The following is a 17,393-nucleotide window of genomic DNA, read 5'->3' on the forward strand; positions in this document are numbered from 1 at the left end:
TATCAGATGGAACGCGTTTACACAAGTTAAGGTGAATTTCAATGTTTCATTAAATTATTTAATTTCCAAAGACGTAACAACTCTTACATTTGGCATCTATGTTTTGTTAACACCCGCTGTCCACATATTATGTCCCAAAATCAAACAAAGACAGCAAACATGATTATGATAAAGCTTTATAAGAATAATTGGAGTAGGTTTAAAGGTTACAAAGAAGATCATTTTTTTAAATCTGTAATATATTATTCACTCATGTTTTGTGATTATGCTGTAAATAAAAAAAAAAGTCATTTAGTAATGATTTTCTGATTACAAAGAACAAATAAAACTCTCTGGGTCTCTTGAAAACAATATATTAAAAAGAGGAAATATTGGTTGGTTCGCTGAACTACAAAGTACAAAAACAAATGAGAGTTCAAAAAAACAATGACAACTGTGGCATTTGAAAAGCGTTATTGCAAGTGATTTACATTGGCTTTGTGCAACGGTTTTTGGCAGCAAGCGTCTGCGCTGTGATGTTGTTATTTTGCCTGTGTTGCCTTTGTAAACATGGGTCTAACTACCTTGTTATTAAAAGCAGGATACATTTTTAAAAAATCTCACTGTTTTGGATTGCATTAGATCATACAAGAAAAAATTATATTCTATATTCTATAGTGACTTCAGTCAAATATTCATTTGATGAGTGGATTTCAGCCAAGCATAAACACCTGCTTGTTTGCTGCTGAGAACGTGTATTCTGCCCATAAGGCAAATTCCCTCTCATTGACCTGATTTGGAGAATTTGTGGAGATTGACATTTCATCTGCTTATTCACCAATCTGACATTCCTATCACTATTAGTCTACGGCTGGGATAAGGCACTGAGAATGTGCTTGAAGGTCATGCAATTGAGCAAAATGTCCATCTTTATGTTCAGGGTGTGGAGTGTTCAATGATAGAATCGTATTGACAGCGAGGCGGCAGTCATCAAAGCATTAGGAAGAAGTCATCATGGCAGCATTTAAACGGTGGACTTCATGATACGCGTTCCGCAACAATACATAGGGAAAGCAGGACTCCAGCATGTCTACGGAAAGGAATGAAGACTCCTCTACAATCTGTAAGGGAAAATAAAAGTTCAGTTATCTCAGTGGACAGTTAATGTAATCTGTACCAGTGACTCGAGTAACATGCTTGTGGCCATAACTGGGAACTCTCGGACTTCATCCAGAGTCCACTTACTGAATGCTCCAAATTGTGGTGATTTGAAATACAAATGGAAGAAATTCAGCCTAAAATTATAGCGCTGGAACAATTATACTCACAGCTTGGTTATTTTAGCCTCAGTTTTGCCGTCTGGATTTCAATTTGCTACATTTAAGACCAGGAAGTTACCCGGCCTAAAATTGTCTCTATCATATTCCACACATAGTTGATGAATCTTGAGAAATTTCAGTTGATTATTTCCAAGTAATAGTAGAAATGCTTGCTTTGATTCAGGTGACTCAGTAAAGCAAACCTATTAAAGGAACACTGTAGCAGTATCCCTGTCCCTTTAATCCTGCAATGTAAACATTGACCTTTTTGAGAAACTGCAATGTTTGCATTGCAGGGTTAAGTCCACCTAGAGGCTCTTCCGCTGCAGAGACCATGTAAAACCCAGTCACATGACACAGAAGCCCAATTAAACCATTAAACCAAAAACACTGGTTTAATGCTTTCCTATGGGAAAGTTTGAATGAGCACGGTGCTTGCCACACATGCACATCAGGTCCCCGAAGCTCCTTTCTGAGAAGCATTGGATTGAACTATATCAGAGGAGATGATGCCACATCTGTGATATTGACGGGGGAGGAGTGCTAAGGTGAGTATATTTAAAAAAAAAAAAAAAAAAACTTTTTAGCACGAGAGGGGTTGGGGAATTTTTTTGGGGGTGGGGGTGGGGGGCACTCTTGCTTACAAGTAAGGACAGGGAAACTAACGCTAGATTTTAGATTTGCATTCCTATACTGTTATAAATACAACCTCAACTCCTGAAAAGTTAAATAAACAGAATTAAGCCACCTCAATCGCACTCTGCTCCACCCCAGTTTAGACAATCAATATTAAAAACCTCTGCCATCCATGATAATAACCTCTGCCAATCCATTGCTTTCAATTAATTAGGGAAGCATTGCGGCAATCAGCATCTCCTTATAGAGATACATTAGCATAATGATTTTCTATGGGGAGCATTTGGTGTCTTCATGCAGGGGAAGCAATGTAAACACTCTATTTTCTCAGAAAAGGCAGTGCTTATGTTGCTGAGACTGCAGGATCAGTCCCTTTACACCAGAAACCCTGCTTTAACCCCTTAAGGACCAAACTTCTGGAATAAAAGGGAATCATGACATGTCACACACGTCATGTGTCCTTAAGGGGTTAAGCTGTATTTGTTCTTGTGCTTAGAGTGTCCCTTTAAAGTAGTGGCAGTTATAGAGTCCATGGCACGTGTTAGAGCCATACTACCTACTACCGTGACACGTTTGCTCTATAGCTTGGCTGTACTGAGCTACTAAAGGATTAAAGGGACACTCCAGGCACCCAGATCACTTATGCCCATTGGAGTGGTCTGGGTCCCAACTCCCACTACTCTTAACCCTGCAAGTGTAATTATTGCAGTTTTTTATAAACTGCAATAATTACCTTGCAGGGTTAACTCCACCTCTAGTGGCTGTCTACTAGACAGCGATACCAACAACTTTTCATTATCCGGATACATTATCAACAAGCGAAAAAAAAGCAAAGATATTACACATCCTGCCTTGTTTTTTTTTTTTTTTAAATCCCACTTTCATCAGATTTAGTTGTTCCACAAGCAGGTTTACAAAGGATTTTGTATGTGAGTGCACACATCCAACTCTCTATAAAATTAGATTGGAAGCAAAGAGGCATTGCAAATACATTATTATTGGATAGAGAAAAGCTGTCTATTTAGAACCAGTGAATATAGATGTCTTTGAGCGAGTTTGACATAGTTTATCTGGGTGTCATGCAGGGAGAGAGATGTGCTGGGAAAAAAATATTCAGCACTGCAATCAGGGCATCCAGCAGGCTTTAATACAAAGAATGGGAATATTAGAGGCTTTTATATGAGGGATAATATGCAATGCGTATTTAAAGGAACATTATATTTTACAATCTTACTAAATACATTTTCTAATAAATAAGAAAGAGGGAAAAAAACACAGTTTAGTCATCTTTTAAAGGGACACTATAGTCACCCAAACCACTTCAACTCCTTGAAGTGGTCTGGGTGCAGTGTCCCTGTCCTTCTTGGTCCTGCAATGTAAATCATTGAAGTTTTAGAGGAACTACAATGATTACATTACAGGACTAAGACTGCCTCTAATGCATATCAATCAGACAGCCACTAGAGGCACTTACCTAACGGTGCTGGACATCCTCACACTCTGCATTAAGGACACCCAGCATCAGTAAATTCCTCATAGGAAAGCATTGCAGCAATTCTTGCAACACTTTACAATCCCTATAAGACAGTGCCACCGTAGTTCGGTAAATTAGGTTTATTTGTTGAATCTGACGTATATATACTCTGGAATCTGACGTATATCGGTAGGCATATTTCTGTCCATAGTTAGATGATATTATTTGTTGCCCGGTATTTTATTTTAAGGTGGTATTTTAAAGTGGTAATATTGTACACAAGCAATGTGAGTGCACAAAATTCAAGACTAATTTAGAGGAATACTATAGGGTCAGGTTCACAAAAATGTTAAAACCACTATCTAGACCCCCCATGTCTCCATAAATATAGTAAAATCTTACTTGTATTCAAGTCTGCAGCTGCTGCCTTTGCCTCTGACCTGCCTGCAAGCATGATATCATCAGAAGTGCTTTCACATAGGATTGGCTGAGAGTGTCAAGGAGGCAGATCGGGGACAGAGCCAGCACAAGTCAAACACAGCCTTGGCCAATCAGCATATCCTCATAGATATCCATTGAATCAATGCATCTCTATGAGGAAAGTTCAGTGTCTGCATGCAGAGGGTGGAGACACTGAATGGCAGTAGTGCACAGTGCGCAGCACTGCCCCAGGAAGCACCTCTTGTAGCCATATGAGGAGAGGCCAGTGAAGTTATCACTAGGCTGTAATGTAAACACTGCATTTTCTCTGAAAATACCGTGTTTACTGCCAAAAGCCTGAAGGGAATGATTCTACTCACCAGAAAACAAATACAATAAGCTGTAGTTGTTCTGGTGACTATAGTGTCTCTTTAAACACAAAGAAACACAGTGAGCCGAGCACAAATCTCAAGGGCTTGCACTCTAGACACAAAGTTAGGTAAAGAAGTTGTGATGCCAACCATTTTTAGTACATTTCTGTTTTCGTCCCAAGAACTAAAGGCAGTCTATAGAAAGATTAGAATTTGGCTAATATATTGGAAAATTTTAGTAATGGAACAAACATCATCACTACAGCACGGGTGATTGTGCCTTGATCCATAGTTCATGCAGAGTGCTGATGAGATGTTGTTCTATTTCCCTTTGGGCCATGTTTATGCCTCAATAAACAGGTAATAAGAATTAGCGTGGGTCTTTGTAGATAGACAAATGAAGCAAGGTTTAGTAAATATGTTTATTGATTCAGACAGCTCTGGTCATCTTCTCTCCCACTGTTATAATAAAGATCAGCTCACAAAATTCCCAGAGCTTCATTATCTCAGTCACGGACAGTGCGCAGCAGAGCAGACTAGCTAAAAAACAATCCTCTAAGAAATTAACAATCCAATTTACTATCATCCACAACTCTAACCAAGCTACTAAGTGATGTTGCAAGTAATTAATGGACTTTATTGGAAATTCTTTATGTCCGTCTGTCTATCTTCTTCTCTCTCTGTCTGTCCTATTTCAAGCAAGCTGTAGTGTAAATTTTACCTTTGGGTGACAAAGCTCATCATAATGTGTAATTTCTGATAACTGAAATAAATAATAGAACTTGCAGCCAGAGGAACACTCTAACTCTCTCAGAGTCATTCACTAAAGTGAGCATTGTCGGGAATTCAAAGTCAACTTAAAATTTTAGACCAAAGTAGTCGAACTGGAAGCATCACTGACATGGAGAATTTTTCTGGTTCAGCTATTTTGGTCTTACAATTGATAATCATTTTAAATTCAATTTGAAATGTACTTACAGCATTAGAATGATGCTTTTAACTATTACATTCTATATCCTCTCTCTTTGAAAATGTAAAAAAATATATATTAAAAACGTATCTTTAATTAAGCACATAAGATCTTGTCAGGAAAGCTACTTTGCCCACTTGCCCATTGTGAAATCATCAGTAATGAACTTATGAATCTAATGCTTCACTAGTCTGTGCCGCTAGTGGCTATCCAATTAACAGCCACTAGAGGCATACTAAAAAAAGGGAGGAGCGCTCACACAGAATACTTATCTACTGTATCCAAGTCTTAGAATGTAGTTGTATACAAAATTAAAAAATATAACATGTACCAATAATAGTGCAAATCAAACAAATATCAGCTATAATATAAAGTAAATATAATAATAATAAATATAATATCAAAAATCTCAATGGTATATGAGTACAAAGTGCTTCTGGAGAGAATCTAAATCCTAATAAATAATCAAAACAGTAACTGTCAGAATAATAATGGAATGGTTTTAGGTGATATGTGTATATATAAATAGCACATAAATGGTTAAAGTAAAAGAAATAGTCCCAGTCCCAAAATATCCAGAAACCATGCACTGATCAGCCACAGCATTAAAACCACTGAGAGGTGAAGTGAATACACATTGATTATATTGTTACAATTAGGGATGTGCATGGGCAAAAAAATTTAGTTCGGTCTAGTTCGGAAATAAAAAGCAAAAAAAAAATTGTCTGCTTCGGCAATTTGGACCTATGGCATTCGGTTCAGTTCGGCAACGCTATACCTATCCCCTAACCCTAACCACTTGTTTTGCCACTTTTCAGAAATCAGAAGCACTTCGGAACTTCGGCAATTCAGAACTTCGGTAATTTGGACCCTAACCCCTACCCCTATCCCTAAACCTAACCCCTAATCCTAACCACTTGTTTTGCCCCTGACCCCTAACCCCTAACCACTTGTTTTGCTACTTTTCAGTAATCTTCGGAACTTCGGCAATTCAGAACTTCAGCAATTTGAACATTCATAAGCATTTGAATGTCCGAATAACATGAAATTTGTCCTAATGTACATTCGGAACGAAACGAATTGCACATGTCTAGTTACAATGTCATCTGTCAAGGGGTGGGATATATTAGGCAGCAAGTGAAAAGTCAGTTCTTAAATTTGTTGGAAGGTGTCAGAACTAGATTACTAGTTGATCCAGCACGTAGAATTGTGTCACACAGATGACTAATAGGTAACGTATTACCGGGCCTTAGAATGGTCGGACTTAACGTACCAAAGAGTAGTCAGGATACTTGCCGAGGTCAGGGAATACAGAAAGAGACACAACGATAAGGGAAAGCCAGAAGTCAGGGATACCAGAATACAGGGAAGTCAAAATCAAAGCCAAAGTAAAAAAACAGAAGAAACTTGAATCAGGAACGCGCTCTCGGACAACCACTAGGGAAATCACGACAGGGTACTGAACAGGATGAGAACTGGGCCTAAATACCCCTCCTCTGGATCTGATAGGCTGTAATTGGCCTTTGACCCCAAAGGCAGTTACTAGGTTCATATTTGCATAATTGCTGCTCAGCATTAACCCTTCTGTGGATTTGGTTGCTGCTCGGCACAACTTTTCCTGTGTGGACAGTAAATGCCATTAACCACATTTTTATAAACGGATGAATATGTGACCGCTACATATGGGGTTGTGTAGTCTCAGCCTTGTCATAGTGTCCATGATGACCCCTGTCTACTGATGAAAGTTCCTTCAATGGGGACGTGAGCGTCAGAACTGGACCATGGAGCAATGGAAGAATGTTGCCTGGTCTGATGAATCATGTTTTCTGTTAGTTCTGAAGGTGGATGGCTGAGTGTGTATCATTTACCTGGGGAAGCGATAGCAGCAAGATGCACTATGGTGGAAGCAGTGTTATGCTCTGAGCAATGTTTTACTGGGAAACAGGGCTGCCATCAGAAATTTTGGGGCCCCTGACAAAGCACAAGGTCTGGGCCCCCCCCCCCCCCCGACCCCTCCCACCCGGGCCCGCCCACGCCCTACCTAGTCCGCTGACAATGATGCGGGACTGAATGTGGTGTGTATAGTGGAAGTGAATTAGAATGTGTGTAATGGATGTAGTGTTTGTTTGTATTAGATACTGTTTGTGCAGTGAATGCAGAGTGTGTGTTTGTGTAGCGGATGCAGTGTGTATAGTGAACGCAGAGTGTGTTTGAGTAGTGGATGTAGTGTGTGTACAGTGATGTAGTGTGTGTTTGTGTAGTGGATGTAGTGTTTGTATGTACTAGATGAAATGTGTTTAGTGGATGCAGTGTCTGTAGTTGATGTAGTGTGTGTATTAGACGCAGTGTCTGTGTATAGTGAATGCAGAGTGTTTCAATTTGTGGTGGATGTAGTGTGTGTACTGTGAATACAGGATGTTTGTGTAGTGGATGCTGTGTGTACAGTTAATGCAGAGTGTGTGTCAGTATAGTGAATCCAGAGTGTGTACATAGTTTAGTGAATGCAGAGTGTGTGTTAGTGTGTAATGAATGCAGAGTGTGTGTTAGTGTGTAGTGAATGCAGAGTGTGTCAGTGTAATGAATGTAGTGTGTGTGTTAGTGCAGTGAATGCAGAGTGTTTGTAAATGTGTAGTGAATGCAGAGTGTGTGTTAATGTGTAGTGAATGCAGAGGGTGTGTTAATGTGTAGTGAATGCAGAGGGTGTGTTAGTGTGTAGCGGATGCAGAGTGTGTGTTAGTGTAGTGAATGCAGAGTGTTAATGTGTAGTGAATGCAGAGAGTGTGTTAATGTGTAGTGAATGCAGAGTGTGTGTTAATGTGTAGTGAATGCAGAGGGTGTGTTAGTGTGTAGCGGATGCAGAGTGTGTGTTAGTGCAGTGAATGCAGAGTGTTTGTAAATGTGTAGTGAATGCAGAGTGTGTGTTAATGTGTAGTGAATGCAGAGGGTGTGTTAATGTGTAGTGAATGCAGAGGGTGTGTTAGTGTGTAGCGGATGCAGAGTGTGTGTTAGTGTAGTGAATGCAGAGTGTTAATGTGTAGTGAATGCAGAGAGTGTTTGAGTACTGCATGTAGTGTGTGTACAGTGATGTAGTGTGTGTTTGTGTAGTGGATGTAGTGTTTGTATGTACTAGATGAAATGTGTTTAGTGGATGCAGTGTCTGTAGTGGATGTAGTGTGTGTATTAGACACAGTGTCTGTGTATAGTGAATGCAGAATGTTTAAATTTGTGGTGGATGTAGTGTGTGTACTGTGAATACAGGATGTTTGTGTAGTGGATGCTGTGTGTACAGGTGATGCAGAGTGTATGTTAGTGTAGTGAATGCAGAGTGTGTGTCAGTATAGTGAATCCAGAGTGTGTGCATAGTTTAGTGAATGCAGAGTGTGTGTTAGTGTGTAATAAATGCAGAGTGTGTGTTAGGGTGTAGTGAATGCAGAGTGTGTCAGTGTAATGAATGTAGTGTGTGTGTAAATTTGTAGTGAATGCAGAGTGTGTGTTAATGTGTAGTGAATGCAGAGAGTGTGTTAATGTGTAGTGAATGCAGAGTGTGTGTTAATGTGTAGTGAATGCAGAGAGTGTGTTAATGTGTAGTGAATGCAGAGAGTGTCTTAGTGTAGTGAATGCAGAGAGTGTGTTAATGTGTAGTGAATGCAGAGAGTGTGTTAATGTGTAGTGAATGCAGAGAGTGTGTTAGTGTGTAGCGGATGCAGAGTCTGTGTTAGTGTAGTAAATGCAGAGTGTTAATGTGTAGTGAATTCAGAGAGTGTGTTAGTGTGTAGCGGATGCAGAGTGTGTGTTAGTGTAGTGAATGCAGAGTGTGGTAATGTGTAGCGAATGCAGAGTGTGTGTCAGTATAGTGGATGCAGTGAGTGTGTTAGTGTGTAGTGTATGCAGAGTGCATGTTGTATTAGTGAATGCAGTGTGTGTATTGTATTAGTGTATGCACTGTGTGTGTTAGTGTATGCAGTGTGTGTTGTATTAGTGTATGCAGTGTGTGTGTGTTTGTGTATGCAGTGTGTGTGTGTTGTATTAGTGTATGCAGTGTGTGTTGTGTCAGTGTATGCAGATTGTGTTGTGTCAGTGTATGCAGAGTGTGTTGTGTTAGTGTATGCAGTGTGTGTTGTGTTAGTGTATGCAGTGTGTGTTGTGTTAGTGTATGCAGTGTGTGCCGTGTTAGTGTATGCAGAGTGTGTGTGTTGTGTCAGTGTATGCAGAGTGTGTGTGTTGTGTCAGTGTATGCAGTGTGTGTGTGTGTGTTGTGTTAGTGTATGCGGTGTGTGTGTTGTGGCAGTGCATGCAGAGTGTGTGTTGTGTAAATGTCCAATGAGGAGGGGGAGGAGGGGGGCATTTTAAAATTATTTTAAAAAAAAAATGTAATTAATTAAATTGTTTCTCCCCCCTCCCTGCTTACCTGTGTCTAGGGAGGGGGGAGATTCCATCCCTGGTGGTCCGGTGGCATGGTGGGGCCCCCCGGCTTCCTGTTACCGCAGAGGGGGCCAAGGCAGCACACAGCTTCTCCTCTTCTCTCCTCCAATAACTCTTGCGAGACCCGCGGAGCGTTGCCATGGCAACCGGGTCTCGCGAGAGTTATTAGCAGGGAGGAGAAGAGAAGAGGCTGTGCGCTGCCTGGGCCCCCTCTGCGGTAACAGGAAGCCGGGGGCCCGCGGCTGCACACATAGATAGCGATATTCGCTCTCTATGTGTGCAGGGAGGGAAAGTGGGGCCCAGGACTGCCAGAGCAGTCCGGGCCCCCCAGGGCCGCCGGGCCCGTGACAACTGTCACGGTTGTCACCCCTTGATGGCGGCCCTGCTGGGAAATATTGGGTCCTGGCATTCATGTGGATTTTACTTTGATACGTAATGCCTATCTAGAGATTGTTGCAAATAATGTACACCCCTTCATGGCAATGGTGTTCCCTGATGGCAGTGGCCTTTCAGCAGGATAATGCACCCTGCCATACTGCAAGAATTGTTCAGGAGTGGTTTGAGGAACATGATAAAAAGTTCAAGGTGTTGCCTTGGCCTCCAAATTCCCAGATCTCAATACGATTGAGCATCTCAGGAACTGTTGCTAAGATCTTGGTGCCAGATACCACAGGACACATTCAGACATCTGATGACTGGCCCACCAAAATACCGGGAAATTCCCCGGTGAGCAGCGGCACCTGGGGCTGGGCAGAAAGCTCAAATCATCAGGCTCCTGTAAATTAAGTATTTTCTCCTCGGACTGTGCCAGCCTGTGTAAAGAAGGAGGAGGTGAGCGCTGGTGCGGCTGCAATTAGGCTGCTGGTGGCTGGAGGGAGACCTGTCAGTGTCCCTTCAAAAAGTACCTTAATTTTGGCCACATGCCCGCCCCCGCATATAAGCTCCACCTTCTGTATGCAAGCGCCACCTCTATGCACGTTGCGGTCCTCGCTAGATGGAAGGGCCACAAAATGGCAACTTCACCTACCAGTGCCAGGTAAGCTTCAGCCATTACAGTAATTGTGTGTGCACCTGCTAGTGAGTGAGCTTGTGAGTGTGTGTGTGTGTGGGGGTGTGTGCCTGCTAGTGAGTAAGCTTGCATGTGTGTGTGTGTCTGCTAGTGAGAGAGCGTGTGTGTGTGTGTGTGTGCGCTTGCTAGTGAGAGAGCTTCTCTGTGTGTGTGTGTGGCTGCTAGTGAGTGACCTTGTGTGTGTGTGTGTGTCTGTTAGTGAGTCAGCTTGTGTGTGACTACTAGTGAGTGAGCTTGTGTGTGTATGTGTGTGAGCTTGTGTGTGTATGTGTGTGTCTGCTAGTGAGTGAGCTTGTGTGTGTGTGCCTGGTAGTGAGTGAGCTTGTATGTGTATGTGTGTGTCTGCTAGTAAGTAAACTTGTGTATGTGTGTGTATGCTTGTGAGTGATCTTGTGTGTGTGTGTGTGTGCGCATCTGCTAGTGAGTGAGCTTGTGTGTGTGTGTGCCTGCTAGTGAGTGAACTTGTGTGTGTGTGTATGTGTGTCTGCTAGTGAGTGAGCTTGTGTGTGTGTGTGCCTGCTAGCGAGTGAGCTTGTGTATGTGTGTGTGCCTGCTAGTGAGTGAACTTGTGTGTGCGTGTGTTTGTGTATGTGTGCCTGCTAGTGAGTGACCTTGTGTGTGTGCCTGCTAGTGAGTGAGCTTGTGTGTGTGTTCCTGCTAGTGAGTGAACTTGTGTGTGTGTATGTGTGCCTGCTAGTGAGTGAGCTTGTGTGTGTGTCTGCTAGTTAGTGAGCTTGTGTGTGTCTGTGCCTGCTAGCGAGTGAGCTTGTGTGTTTGTGTGTGCTAGTAAGCTTGTGTGTGTGTGTGCTTGTGAATGGCCTTGTGTGTGTGCCTGCTAGTGAGTAAGCTTGTGTGTGTTTGTGTGCCTGCTAGTTAGTGACCTTGTGTGTGTGCCTGCTAGTGAGTGAGCTTGTGTGTGTGCCTGCTAGTTAGTGAGCGTGTGTGTGTGTGCCTGCTAGCGAGTGAGCTTGTGTGTTTGTGTGTGCTAGTAAGCTTGTGTGTGTGTCTGCTTGTGAATGACCTTGTGTGTGTGCCTGCTAGTGAGTGAGCTTGTGTGTGTGAACTTGTGTGTGTGCCTGCTAGTGAGTGAGCTTGTGTGTGAGCCTACTGGTGAGTGAGCTTATGTGTGTGTGAGTCTGCTAGCGAGTGAGCTTGTGTGTGTGTTTGTGTGCGCGCCTGCTAGTGAGTAAGCTTGTGTGTGTGTGCCTGCTAGTGAGTGAGCTTGTGTGTGTGTGCCTGCTAGTGAGTGAACTTGTATATGTGGTCAGTGAGCTTGTCTGTAGTGAGCGTGTGTGTGTCAGTGAGCATGTGTGTTAGTGAGATTTTCTGTTGGAAGCATGTGTGTGTGTCAGTGAGCTTTTCTATAGGGAGCATGTGTGAGTCAGTGAGCTTGTCTGCGGTGAGCATGTGTGTGTCAGTAAGCTTGTTTGTGGTGATCATGTGTGTGTCAGTAAGCTTTTCTGTATGGCGCATGTGTGTGTCAGTGAACTTGTCTGTTGGAAGCATGTTTATATGCCCTCGTTCTGGCAGGTGGTTTTAATGCTGTGGCTGATGAGTTTATATGTTCTTCTTTAACTTACTGTATTACCAACTACTTACTGGACAGAGAGACCCAGTTTGGCTTTTTTTGGAAAAAAAAAACACTTCAAGGTTTAAATCTAATATATATGAAAATTCCAATTGTAACTCTAGAGGTTTTAAGAGCTTTATGATACACTTTTCTTAAATTTTCTTTTTTTAAATAGGCATCTTTTTTATTTCATTATCAGCTATTTTGTCTTGTCCTGCCATATCATGGACAGTTATTAGGTATTCAATGTGGTGTGTGTATATTAATTTATATATGTTTGCAAACCAGTTGCATAATACAGCAATGAGTTTCTTTCTGTGTTTCAGAAAACATTATGTGACCCTCAAATTAATTTCACGAGTGTCTTACTTTAAATGGGAATGAATAAATTAAAGGTGCTAACCTGAATTCTACAGAACAGGGTTTGATGTACCATGTTTTAAGGGACAACTAAACATTTATTTTTACTTTTTCTCTGATAAACATATATGGCAAAACAATGTATACAGTTATGGCTGCAAAGAATTGCTCTCTTCGTCTGCTACTGCAAGACACAAGGATAAACCTGGGATTTAGCTGGCAGACTAGATGATGAGAACTGGAAGCTTTGCAGCTTGAAGGCTACAAATACTTAGTATTATCAGGTACTACCTTTGCAAACATTCGCCAGGCATTATGATAACCATAGGTGTGCCCGAGGGAAGTGCCTGCATTTAAGTCCCCACCTGCAATTCTGTGCCAATGTAAAAAGACCATTACATGTTTAAAGATGATAATGTATCTCTTATGTTTGTCAGCAGTTCAAAAATATTTTTGGTTTATTTTTGATGATTGTGTTGTACATAGATATGTTCAGTTTGTAATAAAAACATAAAATAAAAAAATATATTAACCGTCTTGTTTTAAGGAATAAAAATGATCCTTTTGATGGTTTATGTACCATAAATACTCTCCTTTTATAAAGAAAATAAAGTAAATCCCTAGGTGCACACCCAAACGATGCCAACTTAGAAACAAGTATATAATGGGGCTCCAGCAAGTGGCTGGGATATGACACTTGAATGTCGGGTAATCTGTCACTTTGACCAAAAGTCTCCAGGATAATTGAGTGAGCCATGTAGAAGATGAAGTGGGCACATTGTTGTTAAGTATGGAGATAATGTAACTGCCTTAGAGCATAGTGACATGGAAGGGACTCAGGGGCCAATGTAAATTTGCAATCTAGTTTTCCTGCAAAATTTATACATAGTGATGTTTTACCCCAGTGGTTCCAAAACCAGTCCTCATGGCCCACCAACAATGCAGGATTTATGTAATGCTGACAAAAAAACTTGGACTGCTGGTGGGTCTTGAGGACTGGTTTGGGAAACACCGTTTTACCCTATTCTACATGTAAGGTCCTGCGGCCATTTAGCAATAAGGTAATATGTCAGGGTGGCCAGATCCACCATGTTTTCTGGGACACATATCACATATACATATCGATAAAAAGCACATGAAAAGGGTAGCCATGAAGTATGTCCAATTCAGAGGAAGGTGTATCAGATTAGGCAATTAGGCAACAATTCAGAATATGCATTATACACACTGCAGGGCAACCCTTTTCGTGCGTTTTCATAAATATGAGAAATGTATGGGTGCCTGTAAACATGGTGGATGTGGTCAACCTGCAATATTGTTATTTCCTTGCTATCTATCGTCATCCTTCAATAACTCAATGATCCAATACATCTCGTATAGTTCCATGAATTATTATGTGCTTGCCAGTATTCAGCTTCCCTAATTATAGCATGCAATACTTTGCTCTTAATTAAATGTGCATGTTTTTTTTCTATCGTCTGAACAGTACGTTTTCCCTTCTGTCTCCTAGCAGCATCTTGGATACACAGAAAAAAAAAGTTAGAATATTTCCATATATCTGATTAATTTTCAAAGAAATATATCCTTTTTTTTTCTTTTAACCATTTCATGGGTAGACATATAAAAAAAAAACACCAGTACAATAGCATGAGTGGCTCCCAATGTTTCAATGATAAATGCTCTACTGCTGTTTTGAAGATACAACAAGCAGAAATTATTCACAGGGAATAAAATAAAAATAAACTTAATACTTATGGGCTTACATATAAAATTCAATATGTGAGCAATAAACAAGAATATAATAAAAAATATATTTGTTTCAATAAAATACACATTATTTTTTGGACTGCACACTGCTATTTTGGGTAGTCTGGGTATTCTAACTTTTACAATTCACTGGATGCAAATTGTGAGAATAATTTAAAGTAATCTATTCTCTACTAGGACAAAAAATCATCTTGGGCATGGGAGGATTTAGTTCATTTGAGTGAAGAAAAAAAAAAAACAAGCAGTGTTGGGAAAAAAAAGGAGTGACTCATGCTCTAGGTGGTGTTAACACAGATTTAAAAATGCCCATTGCTTTCATTGGCAGTTTTCCTAGCAATGCCCCCCTCTCTCGCACCTCTTCCTTCCGCCACTTATCTGATTCCAGCGCAGATGTAGCTTGAGACTGGGTGAGGTTCTGCCTCTACTGCTCATCCACTGACATCAGCCGGTAAGCGCTATGCTCGCATTAGGACTACCCTATAACAGTGCTCCTCGACCCACTCCTCAAGGCACACCTAACAGTTCACGATTAAGGGATCACCCCAGGTGTGTCTAAGGTGTGTGAGGATGTCCAACGTCAGTTAGGCGACCAAGTTGCCTACCCACCCGGAAGTGCCTCTAGTAGCTGTCTGGTAGACAGCCGCTAGAGGTGGAGTTAACCCTGCAAGGTAATTATTGCAGTTTATCAATATTGGCAATAATTACATTGCATGGTTAAGTGGACTGGGGCAGACCACTTTGATGATCTTACACATTTTCTAAACTTCTTAAAGGGACACTACAGCATTAGGAATAAAATTCTGCATTACTAATCCTTTAGTACGCCTGTCTCAGTGTGCAATAAAAAATAATTATAAACCAGCTATCCATGAAAATATTTCTACTGCAAAAACGGTCCACGTGCACATATGAATTGTACCTGCAGGCATATTTGAAACCCTTCCATACATATATAAACAGGTAATTCAGGCATATTTAAATGAATTTATAAATTTGATATTATAGGCATATATAAAACCTTACACTGACTACACTGCTCCGTTGCTGCTATATAATTAATGCTATGTGAGCTTATCGTGGGTATTATCATGTCCATGACCTATATTAGAAGGAGAGGATACCCAGGGAGACATATAGTAAGAACATCACCACCTGTTTATAGTTCCTCTGACTGCCTGCAGCCATGTTGTTAATTAAAAGTCGCTCACTCAGTGCTGTTGGAGGCTGATCTGTGAAAATACACTGATAAGGAAGTCCTTCTGTCCAGAGAAGATGTGTGTAAGGATCCAACATATTAATGAGGTCAAAACCTAAAAAAATGTATTAACGTTTTATTGGTGACCATAGTGTCCCTTTAAAAGCAAAGTGCTGTGCTGTTCCTCTTTTTTTTTTGCCAAACCACACAGCCCTGTTCAGGTGTAATAATTAGGTGCCTTTCACACTGAGATACAGCTTTGATTTTACCTGATTTACTATAACTCACCATTACAGAATCTTGCAATTACTATATGTACTACATTTTGCTACAAACTACTTTAGAATTAAAAAAAAGACATTATATTATTTTTACCATGTAGCCAAGGTGTAACCGCACCGAGGTTGGCACAACCTCTTTAATCATATAGAAACAGCAATAAATTGTCCTGGCACTCAAGGATTAATACAAGGCAAATCTAATGGAAGTCCATGTACCACAAATGTGATATATGTTGCTTTTTTTGTGGTAAATGGACTTACATTAAATCTGCCTTGTATTAATAAGTGCCCGGTCCATTTTTTTGCTGTTTCGACATAATATTAAGTTTAAACCATTAGTGCTAGCCTCAACACCAGATTATCTCATTATATATTTTAGAGTTTTGATGTCTGTGCTATGCCATAATGCCAATAGAAAGTGATGCCATGCGTTGCCCTTTAAAATCTGTTAGTTACAGGGTCACTCTAATCTCCATAATCACTACAGATGGTAGAAGTAGTTATGGTGAAATAGCCCTTTTCCTGCAGTCTTTAATTAGATTGAAATGTCTAGTTCAAAGATCATTAATTGGGATTAAATATGTTACTCCCACCCCCATTCAAAAGCTGTCTATAAAATTGCTGGACAGCTGATCCTCTGAGTTAGGAAAAACTATTGTCTCCAAGTTGTGCATGTCACTGCTAATAGATAGATGGATAGATAGATAAAAAGAAAGTCTATGAATCCTTGCACTCAGGCTGTAAATCACATAAATGGCCGGGTGCAATATAACCAGGGCTTCAAGATCCAAATAAAGTACAAAGGTGGCTGCACTCACGGTTCTTGTCAAAAGTCCAGTTTATTCCAACATCATTAAAATAAGAAGATCAACGTTTCAGTCCCATTCAGGGACTTTCCTCAGGATCACAATCCTGAGGAAAGTCCCTGAATGGGACTGAAACGTTGATCATATTTTAATGCGAAAAGGTGGTTACGGTCCTGTAATGGAGGGGGCCTGAGTTTACATAGCCGGGTAACCCTTCCCATAATTACAGGCTCCGCCTTTCTATTTGTAGTCGGGGACAATAAGTTGTAATAATGAGAAGATAGAGGTATACACAAGTCGGTTGTGGTGTGCCGAAACTGACGTATCAGGTGGGCCTCTAATAAAAGAGGGCAAAAAGTTGTAATATATATATATATACTTTATTTCATACACATTACAATGCTAATTCTTTAAATGCAAGTCTTAATTCCTGCTCTGGCTGAAGAATATATTTGGCATGGTTTGCAGATTCTCAGCGACCTAATCTTTGATGATATGAGCAGGGACATTGTGACCTGGTAAGAAGACATAACCAAATTTGTGCTGGGAAATGTGATTAGGATGTGAAGTTGGATGCCAGTCGTCAGTAGAGCTTGATGATATTAAGAGAGAGTTTTTAAATTGAGGTAGAAAAAAAAGATAAACGCCACGATGGATTCTAGTGAATGAGTGTCGCTAATGTGGTAATCGGAGGTAACTTATGATAATTGTTAAATGCTCTATGGTTAACATTAGTGATGTCGCGAACATAAAA

The 17,393-nt window shown here is 40.6% G+C and overlaps 1 protein-coding gene across 1 annotated transcript in view; it reads right to left on the reverse strand.

The window, feature by feature from the left end:
* Nucleotides 1–160: 160 nt before the first annotated feature.
* Nucleotides 161–17,393, reverse strand: part of NCKAP1L (NCK associated protein 1 like) — a 168,798-nt gene continuing 151,565 nt past the window's right edge. The window contains exon 31 of the mRNA XM_063428368.1: nucleotides 161–1,100. Coding sequence (XP_063284438.1) covers nucleotides 978–1,100 — 123 coding nt within the window. The 3' untranslated portion in view covers nucleotides 161–977. The remainder of the gene's footprint in view (nucleotides 1,101–17,393) is intronic.

Source organism: Pelobates fuscus, chromosome 1 (genome assembly GCF_036172605.1).
Source record: "Pelobates fuscus isolate aPelFus1 chromosome 1, aPelFus1.pri, whole genome shotgun sequence".
Taxonomy (NCBI): Eukaryota; Metazoa; Chordata; class Amphibia; order Anura; family Pelobatidae; genus Pelobates; species Pelobates fuscus.